The 21,561-nt window shown below is 29.3% G+C and overlaps 1 protein-coding gene across 3 annotated transcripts in view; it reads right to left on the bottom strand.

The window, feature by feature from the left end:
• Window positions 1-625: 625 nt before the first annotated feature.
• LOC142332611 (uncharacterized) overlaps window positions 626-21,561 on the bottom strand; it is a 643,294-nt gene continuing 622,358 nt past the window's right edge. For 2 of the 3 annotated variants that reach the window (XM_075379149.1, XM_075379148.1), the window contains 5 exons: window positions 18,090-18,206; window positions 15,377-15,628; window positions 14,045-14,330; window positions 10,931-11,068; window positions 626-2,562 (listed from right to left, as the gene is read on the bottom strand). In XM_075379149.1, coding sequence (XP_075235264.1) covers window positions 2,435-2,562; window positions 10,931-11,068; window positions 14,045-14,330; window positions 15,377-15,628; window positions 18,090-18,206 — 921 coding nt within the window. In that variant the 3' untranslated portion in view covers window positions 626-2,434. Of the gene's footprint in view, window positions 2,563-4,991; window positions 5,218-10,930; window positions 11,069-14,044; window positions 14,331-15,376; window positions 15,629-18,089; window positions 18,207-21,561 lie in introns of all 3 variants that reach the window. The other variant, XR_012758351.1, reaches the window with a different exon arrangement.

The raw sequence follows: 21,561 nt of genomic DNA on the forward strand, positions 1-21,561 counted from the left end.
TTATGAACAACACCGACCAAAAGTCCAGACTGTCAAGAAAGCTTCCTGAATGATTTTCCTTGAGAACAAACAAGTAACTGATGAATATCAAGTAAATTGTTTATCATATAACATTGATGGATGACCACAAAATTTACGGTATGCTAAATTTTCTGTTACACAAAATCTAGGCACTAAATCAGAAGTAATCGATTTAGTAATACATTATTGTAAAAATTAGTAATAAAGGCATTCTAGAATTAGAAATAAGACTGAGTATTTTACAAGATAATATTTTAAAATGATATTGAAAAACGAATATGTTAGGATGTTTTAAGTTATTAAGCTTATTTAAAAAAAAATTAAGGATGCCTCTAACTTCTAATGAAATGTTCCACAATAAATATACTAAACTTGTGATGCTCATAATGCTGCAAAACAAAAGACATAGATGGAGAGACAAGTCACACGATCTAGGCACACTGATCTTGTCTAAAAGTCTGAGAAAAAAATATCTGGCTCGCCAGCAATGAATTTAGGTAAAAGTAAGTAACAGGGGTATTAATTAACTTGGGAAGTATTAGGATAAACATGACAATATATCTTAAACTAAACAACTAAATATAAGTAAAATAATTCATTTTCATAACAGAATTAATAAAATTTTATTAATAATACTGTAATTACAATAAAATACACTTAATATAATTATATAAACAAAGTAATAAAAATTAATATAATACAATAAATTCTTTTAAAGTAATGAGCAGTTTTGTATAATACTTCTTTTTTTTTATTATAATTTTAGTTAAAAAGAATTTGGAAGCCACCTTTAAAATCTACATCACTATTTATAAATTTCACTTGAAAATATATAATTGACCAAATCAAAGAAATTTATACGTTCATTTCACTAAATGGCATTTTGGTTATGCATATGTCTTTTTTGCTTTACAATTATTTTAAATATTTAAAAAAAAAACTTTCACAGGATAATACTTAAAACGATGTTGAAAAACAAATAGGTTACAATATTTTAAATTATTAATCTTATTAAAAAAAAATTAAGAATGCCTCTAACTTCTAAAACTTTTCCAGAATTTTTTCATGACTCTTAGGAATTTGCATGAATGATTTTGATCTTGGCTTTTTGCTGCTTTATAGTACAGCCTTAGCTGATCATTTATTCTAGCGTTTGAATAATCAAAACAAATAAATTTATTAAGAAAGAATAATAATATAATAAACATTACATATTACTTAACAACTAGCTCCTAAAAAAACTAAACTTTTAATGAAGACTGCAAATACAATTAAATGTAATATAACCTAAACAATAAACAGAGAACTATAATTTTTTTTATTTGACATGACTGTCAAATAGTTACTGTTACCATTTTTCTTCAAAAAAAAAGTTTCTGTTCTAAAAATTTGTCTTGGTCAAAATAGATGTGTTTAAATTCAATTGCAATTTATAATGACCGGCTAACATAATTGTAAAGATTTTCCAATAATTAAAAACATTTCTATTATCTGAGCTTATACTAAATAAAAATAAAACAAACAGAAAACTTTTTGTGATATTTTAATGAAGAATATGAAACAGATGAAAAGATAAATGAAAAAATGTTATAAATTTGAACCAGGAGGAATTGAATCCGAGAGTAGACCAACCGACAAGCTAACATGCTAACCACTAAATTAATCTTAACCAACTACCTCAGACAGATTATATCATATTGTTTAGGCAAACCCAATACATATATATAGATACATTGTACAAACTTTTTTAAAAAGATTAGAAACAGAATCTAGTTTTCTTGTAATTTTTTTCAAACGATCTTTCTTTGGACAGATCTAGAAAAAAATAATCTGTAAGTATTAATGAACAAAGAATCCTTCAATTGTCATTTTGTCACTTTTCATTGTCAATTTTCTTTTGTCATGCTTTCATAAATATTAAAATATAGTGAGGTTTATGACTAACAGTAAGTAATAATAGTTAAATATATTTAAAAAAGGGAAAAATAACAGTGGCGTCCAAAACATTTCATAATTAAAGATTTTACTTACAAAGTTTCCTAAAAGCTATAATTTTTAATGATAATAATTAATATTAGTAAAAAATGTAATGAGCAGAAATGTTACAAGTAAAACAAAAATTATAATGTATAAATAAATAAATACTAAACTAAAAATAAGAAAATAAACTAAATTATAAAAATAAAATAGCAATATCATAACTAGTTAGGCTCTAACTTATAATTAAGAAAGAGAAAAAAAAAATACAAACAAAAATAAACCAGAATTATCCATAAACAGATACAATACAGTTAGTTAATTAATTAGTTATTAACATATATATAAACATAATATTATAATTAACTATAGATAACGAGTATTTGGTGGCACTTATTGTTATATTATAATATAAATAATATATTGGTATCACTGGTTATGAATAAAATTGATCACGTTGTTGATATAACGGTAACGGATCTGCAGGTGATAGATCTTCATCGTTTTCTGCATCTTCTTCTTCTTTCTTTTTCAATTCTAGTGGCAAATTTTCTAATGCCTTCACTGTTAAAAAACAATAAAACAAATATACAGTAAGTAAAAAAATAATAATATAGTGGTGTTTAAAATAAATTAAATGTTTTAAATATTTTATATCGATAAAAGGAGCGGGTGAAATGAAATGCACATTGGAACATAATAGAACAAAATATCATAACATTCATAAGTATATTAATGTGTGTACGTAAGTAGGTTAAACAGGTTTTGAAACAGTCAGGCTTAATCTTACAACTATTATTAATAATAACTTTAATTTTATATGAGTTATTAAATTATGTTTCTGTATTTTGTGTTTGTGGTGTTCCGATATTGGTGTTTTGTGTTTTAGACAATGATTTATGTTGCATTGAATTAATAAAAAGTCCCTTTTACGAGTTTTATGTATAAGTAACCTTATACATAGGTTACATAGGTTGCCTAGGTTTCTTAGTTACTAAGTGAATTTGGCGGGCATTTTGTTACTTACTGCATTAATGAAGGAAGAATTGTTCCTTAAGAGTTAAATATTTCATGTTAAGTATTCGGTTGCTATGGTCTTGATCTGGTACTGATATTTATTAAGGCAATTATTTTAATTTTAATTATTTAATGTACCTTTATGTTTAATGGATATTTTTATGCTATACTTGAACACCTAAAATATTTTTATATTTATTTAACTGATGTTTTGGAAACATTTTGTGGTTGCTAGGGTTTATTTACGCTAATGTTGTTTACACTTGGTAATGACTTTTTGATGTTTATTCTATATTTAATTCGACTTATTATAGACTGATTTACATTGGAAGGATTATTTTATGTTATATTTTAGCACTGAGTGAGTTTTGTTTTGTGATTAATATTTGGAATATTGTAAGTCCAGGATCCTGGTGAAAACTAGGAAGGGAGGAAGGTTGGTCTGCTACTGATAGGCCATAAAACGTAGGCATGAACCTAATGGAAAATGAGTCAAATGTACAAGATAATGCTACCACATCTTGGATTATAGCTGATGCACCAGCACTGTAGAATAATTGAAATCAGGGTGATTTTGAACTAAAGTCATTAACTTTAGTTCAATGTACATATGAAAAGCAGCCACTACCTGAAAACAATTTACGACACCGATTCAATCGGTTCAAAGAAAAGGAATCTGTTCTCAAACAAAATATCACCCAGAAAGCAATCTGTATCAGAAAAAAAATGTCAAATGAACTAGATGATCTGCAATCAGAAGTACTATTAAATCCATGGTTCATAAAAGCCTCAAGTTACAATTTCCAAACAAAACCATTCTTAAAGTATCATGTAAAAGATTTCGTTTTATTGCATACAAAATTAGTTACTGCAAGAAACAGAACCATCTGATATAAATAGAACCATTAGAAAATAATTTCAATTCACAATTGAAATTTTAAGATAAAATTAATTTAAAAAGAAAAATCATTTTTAAATCATGTAATTTTTATGGCTGAAGCTATCTTCACCTTAATGGATAAGCTAATAAACATGATTCATGAATATGGAGATCTGAAACAGATATGTAATATTTGAGAAAGCATGCGATGCTACACTTGCAGTTAATGTTTAATTGTGATTTAATAAAAAAACCATGTAAATGGGTGTTTTTTCTTTGCTGAAAAAAAAATCTATTAATGAAATAAAAAGACTATTTATCTTGATATGTTAAATGACTATCGCTTTCCTCGACGGGATGAACTCAAAAATTGTATTAAATTTATTTTCAAGATGGTGTATCTAACACTTTAATTTATTTTTTGAGTAGGTTTTAATGAAAAATTTGCAGATAAGAGGTTAGGCCAAGAAGGCCTAACCCGTTATGATTTTTTTTTTGAGGTGATACATTAAAAATAATGTTTACTTGCAAAATTATGTAATCTGAATCACTTAATGGAAATTAACAAAGCAGTTGCAACCACAAGAGAACATATGTTACATCATGTAAAGGTAAAAACTGAATATCAATTGAACATTTGGCGAGTGATGAAGGGCATACATATTAAAATTATTGATTATGTGATTAAAAAATTTAAGGTGGAGAATTTGATAAATGAAATAATATAACTGTAAGTATTTTTATTTTCTTTTAATATGTGTTTTAAATCCCGCAATTCTCTCATGAGAACCCTGTATATGTTTGATGAAGGAGGTAAGTGATAAACTCATAAAATGCCCAGGTTAGAAGGATGATTTCAATGTTTTTTCTGGTACAGAATCATTAAGCATCTTTTTTATTTTTAAACCAATTAATATATTTCTTTTATTAAAAAAATAACAATATAAATATTAAAATGAGAATAAACTAATCAAATTTAAGAATTTTTTTTAATCAATGTACCATTACTTTTACACTAATACCAAATTTAAAAAAAACTAAGAAGACTAGATAAAAAATAAAAATAAAATAAGTAGAAAAAAATAAATGTACAAACCTTTTATAGTACAGGCAATGAAAATATATCATAATATTAAAATATACTGCATTTTTTATGATGGAGCAAGTAAAATTTTTAAAATATACAAATAAATATATATATATATATATATCTATGAAGTAAGTAAAATCAAACTCATGTACATATAATTACAAGAAGCACCAATATAAAATTCACTCAGCAGGACTGGTCACAGATACTGATGATGAAGTACATGGTGTGCCTACATTAAAAACAAACAAGCAAAAAAAAGCCATGCGGTAAAAACAAAACCAAACAAAAACAAACATAAAAAAAACAAATAATAATAAAAAAACAAATAGAAAAACTAAAATTAAAAACCTACCAAATAACTCTTATCAACAAACTCATCCTGACTGCAACTAACTAAAACTTGAATATCTGATATAACTGATAGAGAAATTAAAAGTAATCTTTGTTAAATAGCCATCTGGATATTTAAAATGATTATACTGCAGTAAGCAATTGTCATTCTTCATTTAAATACACAAATTCATTGGGAGAGAAATAAAATTTTACAACTCTTCATAATTGAAATTAAGTTATTAATATGAATGACACCATTTTTCCCATGCTTGAAAATGGTACTGTAAAATTTATTACAAATGTATGGCAGTGATATGGGAAAGAAATTATACATTCGGCTGATTTTTCTAGTTAAAAAAAATTTGTTAGAAAAATTTTATAAAAACGAGTTTAGTAACAGAATATTTTATAAAATATCTCCCTCCAAATTTTTAATTTTGATAAACATAACATACAAAGTTTAAAAAATATAAAATTGTTTTGTAAACTGTTAAAAATATATTTAAATTTAAGATGAAAATTATAAATCTTTAGACTTTGTTAACTACAGAATTTTTTGTAAATCAAGCACTTTATAGAGATAGCCAATAGAGACACTGAATACTTTCAAATAACTGGATATGATGTATAGTCCTATTCTGAATTGCTTAAGTAAATATCTATTTTTTTTTTACTTTTAAGGCCGCAAAGGACCACTTTAATCAGAATAATTCAAGTCTTTTTTGCCGATCTTTTGGCCTTTAAGTTCTTAGCTTTTACTTTCTCCCAATATTTAGTCATTCTTAATGATCTTGCAATATGATTCTCTTCTGAATAAACCCTTTTTGTATAATTAAAAGTTCTTACTTTAAAGTTGGTATTCATATTGTAAATAACAAATTTTAATTTTTCGGATTTATTATTAAGTAAATCTTCGTAAGTCAAATTTAATTCTTGCACGTCTTCTTTGATCCATAATGGCGAATTTTTAAAGACCAAAATCGATCGATAATTCTCTTAGTAATTCTATCCTTTGGTAATCTTAACAAGTGTACACAGAAAGAAATTAGCTTCTTTTTCATAGTATTAATTAAGGATTCCAAGTTTTCATACAGAAATCTATTAGGCGATAATCTGTACTGATTTTCGTGTTTATATTTTTTGTTTATGCAGGTTCTAAGAATCCTGCATTCAAGTTTAAGCAAAGGGTCAGTCCTATTTTTCTGATTTAATCTAAATAAAGTCTCGCTCGCGTAAGTAATTACTGGTTTAACCACAGTTTTTTAATGTCTAATTTTAGTGTTAATCGAGAGCGATTTTTTGTTGCAAGTATTTTTGGTTACTTGTAGCACTTTAAATAATTTATTACGTCTTTCAGTCCAATTTTGTTTTTTGTTACAATTACAAATAATGATCTCTCCAAGATATTTAAATTTTTCTACAAGTTCTACTTTGTTTCCATTAATATTCACAGAATTAAAAACTAAAGGATCTATAGCCATTATTTTAGTCTTTTCGTAAGAAATTTTAAGTCCAATTTTATTCGCAAGTTCTTCTATACTTGTTATTTGTATTCTGGTTTTTGCGATACTATTAGCTAATAAAGCTAAGTCGTCGCCAAATCCTAGGCGATTTAAATTTAAGTTATCTCTTTTGTATCCTATGTGAATATTTTTTAGATTAATTTTAAACCGTTCGCGCATCAGAAATTCTAGTGCACAATTAAATAATAAAGGTGAAAGTCCGTCACCTTGTGTCAGTCCGAATTTTATGTAAAAAGGTTTGGAAAATTTGCCACAAAACTTCACATATAAATATCTATTTATATGTAAGATTCTGATGTTTTTATTAATAAAAGACATGTTTAGAAAGTAAGTGTTACTACACAAACGCTGTGATCATCACTTAGCGCATGCATACTGTTTATTAGCTTTCTTTTTCTGTTTAGCCTCTGGAAGCACCATAAAGTATTACGTCAGAGAATGAACAGGATGATATGTATGAATGTAAACGAAGTGCAGTCTTGTACAGTCTTAGGTTGACTGATTCTGAGATGTGTGATTAATTGAAATCTGACCGCCAAAGAACACTGGTATCCATGATCTAATATTCAAATCCATATAAAAGTAGCTACCTTTATTAGGATTTGAACCTTAGAACTCTCGAGTTTGAAATAAGCTGATTTAAGATGACAAGTTCACCACTAGACCAACCCGGTAGTGCTGTTCAAGAGCTTTCCACATACGCCATTATGGACAATGAGGTGTGTGTTTAAAATCCATTTTAAGCATTTAAAGTTGTTGAAAATAATAAAAGGATCTAGTGATTGTGAGGTATAGTCTATTATCCTATTTTTAAACGCAAGAAATTAGACACTATTTGAAGTTCAGAGCCAGGTTAATGAGGTTTATAGTGAAAATGTAATGAGTGATGGAATGGTAAAAAAGCAAGTTAGTCAATTTCATCATCGCCATCATCATTAATGACAGAAAGCCATCCCATGCCGAGCCATATCACACACATTATTTGTCCTCTTTCACTGTTTCATCACTTATATTTTCAACATAAACCTCATTAATATCAGCTGATGAGTTTCAGCAGATATCATTATTTGCTTATAAAAACTGGATACCAAATCATATTTCACAATTGTCAGCTCCTTCAATTGTTTTCAACATTTCACAAGCTCATAACAAATTGCAAACACACATGTTGCTTTACAGGCAACATGTGTGTAAAGGAAGTACGTATTATTTCTTATGTGGAAGCAATGATCGCAGTGCTTTGACAATTGTACTTACTTCCCAAACACGTATTGTGTGTATGTATATCTCTATAATTTCAATCAGCTTGTTTGAATAAATTGTAGTAAAGTATTTTATATCATTTTGAAACGCTGTGTCACCTTGATTCTCAAACGTAACATAATTTGTTTATCTTTTATCATCACAAAGGATCACTTTAGTCATTCTTGTCTCTTCAATGGGACTGTTGAGCCTTGCTATCCTCCCAGTACTTTTTCATACGTTCTGATCTTTGTGGCCTTTGTAGTGTTGAAAATGTTCATGTTGTGAGTTTTTCTTATGAGTATGAAGCTAATGTTTTTGTTCTAGATTTTCTTGTTTAATCTTATCTTATCTGTTGTCTTCTGGTATAAGGCCGATTTCCTTCAGATCCTCTCATATCTCTGATACAGGATGCAGATGTATCTCTGATACATCTGCATCCTGTCTTGGTGTTAAGATCGTACTGTACTAGTTGATTCAGAAGTCTTAAATCTTGCATCCTCTTGATATGCCTAAGAATCCTAGTCTCCTCTTTTGTATGGTGATGGGTTCTAACTCTTTGTACACAACTCTGGTGGACACAATCCACCATTTCCTGCCTTTCCGGTACTTTTTATTGATGCAGGTTCTTCCAGTTCTTCTTTTGATTTTCTGGAGTCTGTCTGGCTTTGATTGTTTGTTCAGGTGAAAGAGTGTTTCTGCCGCATAAGTGGCTTCTGGTTTTATAACTGTGTTGTAGTGCTTTATTTCTGCACTTATTGATAGACATTTTTTATTATAAGTGTACCAGGTTAATTTTTGAGCTTTAGCTAGTTTGTTTCTTCCTATTTGGATCGAGGTTTTTTTTGTTTAGGTTGTTTGCTATTATTTCTCTGAAGTATTTATATCAGGTTATTTTGATTTTATTACTATTTATGTTTACTTCTTATAATAGTGTTGATTTTTGGGGCATAATTTCTGTCTTTTCGTAAGATATTTTGAGGCAAACTTTATTTGCAATGTTTTAAAGTTCTAATATCTGTGATTAGCTTTGTTGATGTCATTTGCTAGCTGTGCCAAGTTGTTGGTGAAACCAAAACAGTTTGTTTTGATTTTTCAGCCTATTTATACTTTTGAGAAGCATTTTTTTAAGTCATTCCCTTGTTATCATTTCTAGAGTGCAGTTGAATAATAGCAGTGAGAGGCCATCACCTTGGCACAGTCCTGTTTTTATCTCAAATTGTTCAAGATGTCTTTTGTTCAAGAATAATAATTTACAATTATTGATATATTATTATTAAACAAATAAGTATAATTATATTAAACAATAATTTGTTTAATATGTGTAGAAATAATTACTATTGTGTTTTATTATTTTGATTTGTTTATTGGGTCTTCACAGATAATGTTACAGGTACATGGGATGCGTTTACAATTAGTTTTGAGCTTGTAAATGCTGTGACCTTGACTACTCTAAATGGAAATAAATTCTATTTAGGACAAGTAACATGAAACTTTGCATAGTTTTAAGAAAAAACACAAAAAAGAACTTCACTCTATTGTTGAATCAATTTTTACAAATAATTTGATTGAAAAACAAGTTACATAAGAGCAAATATAATGTACAACATAAAAATGTTATAAATTCAAACCAAAAAATGTAAAAACTAGATACATTTGAAGAAATCAAAATGTATAAGCAGAAAAACAGCATTATAAATGAACAAATACAATTTAAATCACACACTTCTCTAAGCACTCAGAAATTGCAGTCTTTAATGTTTTCACAAATAAGTCTTATTTAGAAAGAAGGTTAGCATAGACTCAAGTTAAGTTCTTATAAATCTCATGTTAAATTAAAGTTTATTACTGTTTGTCTAAAAAATTTATTTATTTTTTATTTTCTGAAAATATTTTAATATACTTTTTGTCATAATGAGAGTGACATTTCATTATGAGGATGGATAATTTAATCTATCTGATGCTATATTTGATTATAAATGCAGAAGTAATAAAATAATAAAATTTTATTGCATCAATTTTTTTTTCTTTTCTAACATATGAAGTTAAAGTTTATTTATCTATAAGTATGCTTCTTTCACATATAGGATAAAATTTCTTACAGTATAGGTTCCTTTAATTTACCATATCTACCTCTAGCAAAGGACATGGAAAGAAAAAGGCAGAAATGATATATTAATTAAAAGAGCGATGACTGTAACCTAACAGATTAAAAATTATTACCACTGTACAATGGCAAAACCTAAAACATCTCTTAGCATACTGATATGACAGATTCATATGTAAAATTATGTCTATTACTCCTTCATACAGCATCACATGTCATCATCTGAGCCATATAGCTTCTGTAGAAATTGAGGATGTTTATAAGAACAGATAACTCCTGGCAGTGAATAATTTTTAATTTTATTTTTTAAAAATGCATTTTTAAAAAAAAAGATGTTCTTACTTTTGTTTTTAATATTTTCATTACTTCCTTAATTCATTTTAACAGATCAAAACTGTTTTACACATCCATAAAATTCAATATGAAATCTTTTGATCAAATCACGCAAGGCATGTTTATAAATAGATCAAACATTTATAATTTTATTGAAATATGTATACCATATAGTACTAGAAAAAATATAACTACTAAAAAAAACCACCAAATACAAACAAAAACTAACAGCAAACAAACAGTAAGATTAATTACAAAAAAAAACAAAAGCATAAAATTAAAAAAAAAAAAATTACGCAAATTTTGAAAAAAGTAAACAATTTAAATTAAAAAACCACATCAAATCAACAATAATTTCCCCCGCTTTATTTTTAATATATAAATATTAAAATGTGCTAACTTACCAGCCACAATTTTACTTTTTTCCATAACTTGTTGAGCTATTATTTGACTTAATTGTAATAAATGTTCTCTTTGACGCTTTTCTTCCGCAACTTTTTTCTTTAATGTTGAACTTTTCTCATCTTCTGTATCGTCATTTTCTAATAAAATATAAATTAGATTAACTAAAACACACCTTTATATGTACAAAAATATTTCTCAAATATTTTAAAATAAGAATATTAATATTACAAAAAGATAATATATTTTCCTCACTGATTCACTAATAATGCAATGTTACCCATTTTTCTATAGTTAAATTTTCACAATCCACAAATTATTTTACACAAAAGTTCAATAATTAATGAAACAAATGACTAAAGAAAAATTATTATTTATTTAATGAAAATGAAACTAATGCTACTTTTTAACATAATCCGCAGCAACGTTTGAGCACTTGTGCCATCTTTCTGTGAGCTTTCTTATCCCAGTACTAAAAAAATTGTCCACTTCTGTGTCTGAGCCATTTTTGTACGGCATTCTTCACCACTCATTGTTGTTGAACTCAATGCAATGTAAAAACTCTTTGAAAGGACAAAAAAATAATAATCTGAAAGTGCAAGGTTAGGACTGTAAGACAGATGTGGCAAAACCATACAACCTGACTTTTGAACAACAACCCATGTTTTTTGTGTGTTATGGTGGGAAGGTAATATCACACAAAAAAATTATAACTACTTTTGAGAGAAAATAGAGTGGTTCCTCCTTATTGTGGGTTTCATTTTTCATTTTCTACCATGTGACAATAGTACTCACTGTTGTTTATACATTATTCTTTAAAAAAATCACAATATACTGGGCTTTTATAGTACCAAAATATCATTAGCATCTCTTTATCTCCTAATTTTTTTAGGATTTGAAATTTTCCTGGCGGGTGAACTCTGATATTTATATTCCTTATGATGACATTTAAATTCCAAATCAAAATGATAAATCTTAGTTTCATTATGAAATATTATGCCACCTAAAAAAGTATTACTCTCCTTTAAAAACAGCTGTTTACAGATGTGAATTTGAGTGTTTTTATAATTTTGAATTGCGTGACTCGAGAACCACCATGAACATATTTTGCCATAAATTCAGCTTATCTGGATAATAAAATAGATATGCCGATGCTCATTTCAGCAATTTCCCAAATTTCAAGCATCTTCCTTACAGCTATGATAATTAACAAGATTTTGCAAAGCACCAATCATAACTTCCACCAGTGTTTCGCTACAATGAAAATCTGTCACACTTGTTCTATCCATTTAAACTGTTTGATCAACTTATAAAAATTTGCACACTTGATACACTTTTTAAAATACTGTTTTACATCTGTAAGTAAATTTTAAGTTGGCTTTACAACTTTAGAGAATAAAATCTTATCATAGCATAATGTTCTATCACAGTACACATTTCAAGTGCAGCTGTCATTTTGAAATAAATAAAAGAGGTTATAATATTGGAAATTCTTTTCAAACAACTGGCACTTTCTACTTCAGGGATGCCAACAAGTAAATCAAGAGGACTTTGAGTAAACTGAATTGTAGGACAAAATTGTCATTGTTGTGATCAATACTTATTTTTTCAGTATGAGGATAACATTTTTAGTGTTTAAAGACTCAATCAAGTAATGAACTGAGTGCATAGTCTAACTGAAGTTAGATATAGAAAGAGTTTTTGCATGACACCTTCGGTGTTTGAGGAAGGCGCAGGGATGGCACTTCTGCAAATTGGTTAATTTGATAGTTAAGGATGGTAAGTTATAGTAGTTGATTGTGGTTGGAAGACGGCATACGAAGGCGAATACATTGATAGAAATGTCTGCCAAGGCATCTGCATCAGTGGCATCCTGAAAGAGGCCAAACTGATGACAGTATTATGTTATCAAGTTTAGAGGGTCTGATGACCTTTAGTAAAGCCCATCAGGGCTAGAAACGAGGAGGTGATGTGGCGACCAGGATCGTCACAAGGCAGAAAGTGTTAGTGCTTAATCTGTTGAATAGTTTTCCGCTTTTGCCATCTGTCTCTTTAATTATTGAATGATCCTTGTATTATTTATAAACAACTGGATGGACATAATAATTAATGTGCTCTTTTTGATTTTATGGTTTAACTACATTAAATCACAAACACAGATAGTCAAAACCTATTATTAATCTTTAAAAGATTAATACTCCTTAATTAATCATTAAAAGATTAATAATCTTCAATTAATCTTTAAAAGTGAAATGATCTTTAAAAAAACGTTTATTTTATTCTTCTTTAAATTCTGACTTTCAGCTATTAGTACAAAATAAACAAAACCTACTACCAAACTCTTAACCTGGAGCAGTTAATTTGATGCAAACTTAAAAAGTTGAAATTTAAAGAACTGAATTTAAACATCCTTTTTTACTGCATTTATTGTAGTGCCACGCTCCATGACTTCTACAAATATGATCCCTTTTCTGCATCAGAAAACTGGTGTTCTAAAAGTAATTTTGGAATGCATCAAACATAAAACTAACAGCAACCCAACTTTTTGTCACAACTTTATGAAAAATGTTTTATGAAATTTTCAGAAATTAAAATGAAAGCTCTAATGGTAAGGTGCCGAATAGCATGAATGTTTTCATCAACTTTCACCACCAGCTCATTAGGCAGAACACTAGGTCAGCCACATTGTTTTTTTCATTTTGAACATTTGAGCAGCCATTTTTAAACGTAATACACCATTCCCTGCAAATCAAGTCCCTGCAAATTCACATCTTTCCCATAACATCAAATAGTTGCTGATAAATCTTAATCGGTTTATAGTTTTTTGCCAAAATAAATCTAATAACCGATCTATCTCACTTCACAACTGATTGTAAAAATCAATAGGAATGGCAGGGCAAGGCATTTTTCATACGCTACAAAAAATTCCATTTCCATGTGGCACGCACAAGCTTCTAGCTTATGTGGCGATATCATCGCAAAAAAAATTTACCTTCATTAGTTTGGAATGAAAATCTTGTATCAGTAAAAGAATAAATGAAATGGGCTCGCCAAATGAAATATACTACACTCTCTAAGAACAATATGTATAAATATTAAAACTATTACACACTAACCTTCTCCAGTAGCATCAGATGCAGTAACTGTTGTCTCAGAAAGCATTTTTCTAATTGCATCAGCTTTTTTTAATCTTCGTTCTTGTTCTTCCATTGATAATTCAGGAGTTGATTCAGGTATATATCTTTCAGGTATTAATATTTTACCAGGTGTACCTAATAAATTATCAATAGTCTCTGAAGAAAATTTTGTATCAACTCTACTTAATGTTGATCTAACAACATCTGGTGCATTTAAACGTGGTCTTAACGCTCTTTCCATGTCTAAATCATCACGCGAGCCTCCCTGAAAATAATATTATTATATTTATATTAAAAATAAAAAAATAACTATACGGTAAGTAAAAAATGAATAAAATCTGATTATAATCATATATATATATATATATATATTTATTAGAGAAGGTAGTCAGATTGTGCCGGAGGAGCTGTGTAATAAGTTCAAATGATTTTTGACTGGAAGTAGTAAAACTTAATTCCTGAAATTAGAACTGAATAAATAGTTTATTATACTAGATCTTACAAATACCAGGAGGTCTAACTATACCCAGTAGGGACCTTGCTACAATTTTCACTATTTATGCAACCCCAAGACAAAAAGAATGTTTAGGCAAAAAAAAATATATACCACCACCTCACTGAACTACTTCATTAAAGAAGTGATTGTCTTGGAAACTATTAGGAGAATAATATTATGGATTAATAAGAGTGTTTATTAACCCAATTCCCACACACTACCCAAAGGAAAACGAGAAAAAACAGAGGGGAAGACCTCTGCTTATGGTAGTTTATTATATTGTCCAGGACCAAGAATATATACCAAAAATGAATATATATTGACTAATATCATTATATGTAACTATGTATAAAAAACTAAGTAAGAACCAGGCAAAATGCACAATTTGATACACAAAATTCAATTGAACATAAGTCTGAAATAAAATTATATATTAAGAAGACCTAGATATTTATTGGCAGATGAGGTAAAAAATTAAGAAAAGCAGAAACAGAAAATGAGTAGGGTGGAAACTCAAAAAATTAGTAAGAGCAGTGGTAAGAACAGATAGACAGAATTCAGTTTAAGAAATAAGTGTTTAGCGGCACGTATATTAAATAAATATGATAAAAAAAATCAATACAAAAGCTGACATTAAAGACTAAAAATAAAGTATGAAGAAATAATCAAAGTACTGAACAAAAGTTAACAAAGTTATTGTTATGAAATAATTTATATTGTAACAAAAAAAAAAAAAAAAATGGTAATTACTTTTGCCATCTTAATGAGATATTAAGTTTAACAGAAATTAATATAAATAATAAAAAAAAACTTACAGCAGAATATGAAGTATCAATTCTAAGTACTGGACGACCACTAGAAACAGTATGGTGGCGACGTTTTTCTCTTGGCACTAATCTCCGCCCACCAACTTTACTAGCAGCAGCCATTTCTTCAACAATCTGTCTAGCGGCTTCACTCTGGTAAACAGGTGACAACTGAGGTGAACCTCCTTCACTGCTGACTAGGCTGGCAACACTGCCGAACAACTGTTCATGAGCTGATAACGATGATTTATCACCATCCATCTAAACGAAAAACAATTAATAAAGAAATAAATCTTTAACTCCGATTGGTAAATTAAAACATTAATAATATGTTAAACAGATCATGTCACAAATAACGGATATGCAACTCCATGAATAAAAATAAAAAACAACTGCCCCTGCATTTCCCAAGATGGGTGAAAGGAAACCGTGGTGAAGAAATGTTCAAAATAACATCACAAAATACAGAATTGATAATAAAACAAAAACTAAATTAAATGTGATTAGTCAGTATTTGTTTAAAATATAAAAAAAAATGAAATAAAATTACGTTAAATACATGAAAATGATGTTAAATATAAAAAATAACAAAATAATTCCTAATTTAGAAGGCACTGTGAAAATTATTCAAGCACAAATCATGTGATAAATTCACTGTTCAATGTGGATTGAACAGGAAGAAGAAAATTTGTCATTGTATTTTAAATAGATTGATGGAAAGATAATTTAGTAATTTATTAAAAACGGCAATAGAAGAGAAGGAAAATAAGATACTTTCTCATAACCAAAGTCTGGTAATTTTTTTCTAAGAAAGGGAAATTTTGTTTTGTGACACGAAGTTGGTAGCACTACTCAACCGGTATAGATACGACAGTGTGAGTTGATTCTCCTTGAGCTGTGTAGACTTTTGTGCCATTTCCAGTAGTGTTACAAACAGAATGTCTTTTACCATACAACAACGAGTTTTCATTCTTGAACAATATTTTGCTACGAAATCATACGCGATTGTAAAAGAATCATTTCAAATTAAATTTGTTGGTGTTTCTCTACCAGAAAAAATGTCAATTTCTAGGCTAGCAAACCGATTTCGAGAGATAGGTAGTGTTTGCGACAGAAAACGTAGCGGTCGACCAAGTCGCCTGACAAATGACATTTTAGAAAATGTGAAAACAAGATTGCTCAATTCTCCACGGAAAAGTTTATGAAAACTTTCCACGCAAGTCGGTTTGTCATATTCGAGTGTTCATAAAGCTGCTAAAAAATTGAAATTATATCCATATCGCGTACGATTAGTCCAAGAGCTTCAGCCTCCAGATTTAAACAAGCGATTGCAATATTGTCGTTGGTTTAGGTCTCTCGTAAACGATATCGGAATTGAATTTTTAAACACAATGTTCTTTAGTGATGAAGCTTGGTTCCATCTCAATGGTTATGTGAACAGTCAAAACTGTCAAATTTGGGCAGTTGAAAATCCTAACACTTTACAAGACAAATCTTTGCATCCTGAAAAAATTGGTGTTTGGTGTGCGATATCTCGTCATTGTATAGTCAGACCCATATTCTTCAAACAGACAGTAAATGGTGAAATATACAGGAATAATGTAGCCAATTTGTGTCCGTATTGGAACCTCAAGAACGGTATGCTGGTTTCAGCAAGACGGTGCTACATGCCACACGTCTAGAAACCGTGGATTTTCTGCAAGAGTTCTTTGATGAACGAATAATAAGCAAGGGCTTATGGCCTCCAAGCCAAACAATAAAATGTTAAACAGATCATGTCACGAATAACGAGATATGCAACTCCATGAATAAAAAAAAACCACTGCCCCTGCATTTCGCTAGATGGGTGAAAGGAAACCGTGGTAAAGCCACGGCTCACATTCCTGACTACTTTTTGTGGAGCTATATTAAGTCCGAGGCCTTCAAAAACAATCCTCACACTATTGATGAACTTAAGTCAATATTACAGACTTAATCACAAATATTTCCAATGTAACTCTTAAAAAGGTTTCTATTAATATGCTGAAAAGTCTGTGCGTGTATAACCGCAAGGGGTGGGCATTTTGAGCATATTCTTTAACAATTATGTAAGTAATAGCTTTTTATTAAATCTCTTTTGTAAGTAACAAATACATTTTTTTATTCCACCTAAATTTCCCTTTTTTAAATTACATTTAAAATTGGGTAACAGGACTAAAAATCACTCTGTACTTACTGATATAAAAGAACTGATATTATACAGACAGGAGGGTATTATACGCAGAATAAATTTAGTTATGATGATAAGCTTAACACTTTAATAATACATGGCTTCAAAGAAAAAACAATACATTTGATTTGTTGCAAATGAAATTAAAATTTGATTATATTAGGAGAATTTGTCATCTAATTAATAAAATACACAGAAATTTCAGTTTATGAATAACAGGCATACTATCATTATCATTAATATGAATTCAATCCATACAATCAGCAATTTTACATTGACCTAAGAAGCACAACACAATAGTTTATGGGTGATGATAACGCCCAGGCGTTTTTCGCCCATAAACAACAAAAAAGAAAAAAAACTATAGTTTTATCTATTTAAAATTAGATGGTCGTAATCCATCCAGTTCAATCAAAATTAAATTAATGAACTTGTTTATTTAATTATATCAAAACATTTTAATTGCTTTCAAAATGCTTAAATAATACTAATTAATATATTATTCAGATTCACCTTCATTTTTGCTTGTCTTGATACAATGTTTTTTATAACATTTACAGAGTCAGATCGTCCTGGTGCAGGAGGAGGGCTTTCACTAGGTTCTTCCATTACACGACTTAACATTGATCTCTATTAAAAAAAAAACAATAAATAACAATTGCAAACCATAAAAATCAGAATATCTATTTGTAGGTAAAAAATTTTAAAACTCAAAAATTAAATTTGAATGATTCATTTGCTCATGATTTTATTTGCACTTATGGTTCATTTAAGGCATAAATTTAGCCAGATAACTCCATTATCAGATGGGCAGAAACAGAGAATGAATATCTTAATTTTAATATTGTTATTATTATTTTTTTTTATATTTGATGTCTCTAACCAGTTCACATTCTGCAATAGGTAGCTAAAATGATTCCTGCAAGTTATATTTAGGAAGAAAAAAATTCATTTTTTTATCTCATTAACAAAAATCCAGTAAACTATTCATGAGATATCAGTTATTTAACAGAAAATCTTTTGTAACATAATTTTTATAGATAAATGTACAATGTAATTTTGGGTACCAAGCACAATATTCAAAATATGAAGCAACCTTATGGGAAAATGAGTAAGTTACAATAGTTGAAAGTGGCATCCATAATGAAATTCACACAACTGAATACGATGTTTCATGCTTACACATGTTTAATGTTTGTTGAGGAATTGCAGCGACACATCATTAAATTTTGCTCTATAATTCAAGAACAGTGCGAGGATGAGTTTTGTAAGCAGCATCCTTAAGGTATCCCCACAAGGAAAAGTCAGGACAGAATAAATCAGGAGATCGAGGGGTCCACAACCCCTTTGAAATCATTTATCTATGAAAACACTGATCCAAGAAAGTCATAATGTTGTTGGCTGTATGAACCATAGAATTGTCCTGTTGAAACCGCATGTACTCTAGCTAGTCTGCAAGTATAATGTTTTCAAATTGTTACACTATCTGTATATAGTGCTCACTGTTCATTGTCTCATGAAAGAATGTCATGATGTTTGCCCACATGACAATGCACACCAAACACCCACCTTTTGTCTGTGCAGCTGATTTGGATTTTCCATACATCAAATGTGTGAATTCTGTGCATTTATGTATCCATCAAGATGGAACCGTGACTTGTCAGAACTAGTCATCGAGTTCTTCCCCTTATGACATTACAGATGACATAAACCAATATAGAAAGGTACACATTTTCCAGTGACTGCAAGTAACAACTCATGAACAACATAAATTCTGTATGGATGCATATTCAATCACTTGCATGATGCTGTGTGGGCACTACTAACGATGAGATGAGACTGGCTAGACAGGTGTCAGACAAACTTCTTAGGAGGAACAGAATATGCAGCTTGCATGTCCATCAACTTTTTTGACATTAGCAATTTCAATCGACCACTTTTGGGTGCACATGCCACATTCTCTGACTCTTAGAACTTGTCATACAGGCACTTGATGGAAGATTTGTTTGGTGTATCCACATCATACTTTTCTGTGAAGGCACTTTGGGTGTGCGTATAACTATCATATCTAATGAACTAGGACACAATAAATATTCTCTGCTGCACTGAGTAACTCATTTTTCCTCAATTAAAACATGCAAAAAATAAATGAAACATTCTTCCATAGGCTGCATCATTTTTTGAACACTCTACTATTTATGTAATGAACTAATAGTTCAGTCTTTAGCAATTGTTTTTATTTTCATGTTATATAAAATTAAATAAGGTCTTTTGCTTTAATGACTTATTTGTCTTAATGCTGAATGACATAACTTGTTAAACACTTAATGACTTAACACTTGTTTTTAAACTAAGTGAATGAACTTATTTTAACTAGACAAAGCAATTTATACAATTGTTTTCTTTTAGATGTGTATAAATTCACTTCATAAATTTACAGAATCCTCCTCTTGATGAGAAAATTTTTTTGGCATTTACTCACTCAGGATATGTTAAAAAGAAAAAGAAAAAATAATTTATAAAATTGTAATGAACAAAGTTGAAAATACTTTGAAATAATTTGAACTTATAAGTATATGTTGAATTTAAAAAAGGAAGGTACTGTTTAGAACAAATCTTCAATTTCACAATAAATTTAAGTATCTTAAATCGATTTTAAGAAATCTAGTGATTCTGCTGACAAATCTTGATAAATGTGTTAGAAGAATTTGGAATATATGCAAACTGAAACTAAAAAAAAACAATTAATTGAAAGTGGATTATCAAAACCTTTAAAAATCAAAACCAGACATGTAGAGATGGCCTGTTACTAATACTCTTAAAATATAAGTTGAAAAAATAAATTAGATAATAGTATAAATAAAAATTGTCCATCAACAGCTTATCAACATCTGTGTCAAAGAACTTTCAGAGCACTGGGCAACAGCCTTCATCCATCTGCTACACAAAAAAGGAACAAGACAAACCCTAACAATTACACGGGAATGTAATTTTTCCTTTTCCTAGACATAACATACTAAATTCTTTAAGAATCATCCTCAACAGGATCAGTTCACAACTTGAGGACGAACTAGGAGAATACCAGGAGGTTTCAGACCCTGGTCAGATTATGAGTCTCACTCTAATAATGGAAAAGAAACAGACATGGTGATAGCATTTGTAGATTTCAAGAAAGCTTATGTCTGCATCCACAGAGAATCTCTACTAAAAATTCTAAGATACCTCAGGCTACATGCCAAATTAATAAACATGAGAAAACTGACCCTCACAAACACTAAGTTGAAGGTAATATTGACTGGTGAGCTCTCAAAACCATTTGAGATCAAAACAGAACTGTGCCAAGACAATAGGCTCTATAGCTATTAATCAACTGTGCACTAGAAATGGTAATGAGAGAATGGCTCAAAAATGTCCCCCAAAAGTAAAAAGAAGAAGTAAAATGGGGCAGAAATTATGCCCCAAAAAACCAACACAATTAAAGGAAGTACGTAAATAGTAATAAAATCAAAATAGCAACCCAATTTAAATACCTTTGAGAGATAATAACTAACAACCTAAATGAAAAAAACCTCAATCCAAATAAGAAGAAACAAAACTAGCTAAAGCTCAAAAATTAACCTGGTACAATTAAAATAAAAAATACCTATATTAATAAACGCAAAAATAAGGCAGTACAACACAGTTATAAAACCAACAGCCACTTATGCAGCAGAAACACACCTGAATGGACCAATCAAATACCAAGAAAAAAAAGTAGTGGTGAATCGTGTCTGACAAAGTTGTGAATAAAGAGTTAGAACCCACCGATGATATCATATGAAAGAGGAGTCTAAAATTCTTTGAACATATCATGAGGATGCAAGATTCAAGATTTCTGTAACAGCTAGTACAATATAATCTTGACTTGAAAAATACCAAGATAGGACACATACGGATCAGAGACATATGAAAGGATCTGAAGGAAATCAGCCTTACTTACACCAGA

Source organism: Lycorma delicatula, chromosome 11, assembly GCF_047948215.1.
Source record: "Lycorma delicatula isolate Av1 chromosome 11, ASM4794821v1, whole genome shotgun sequence".
NCBI classification, from domain to species: Eukaryota; Metazoa; Arthropoda; class Insecta; order Hemiptera; family Fulgoridae; genus Lycorma; species Lycorma delicatula.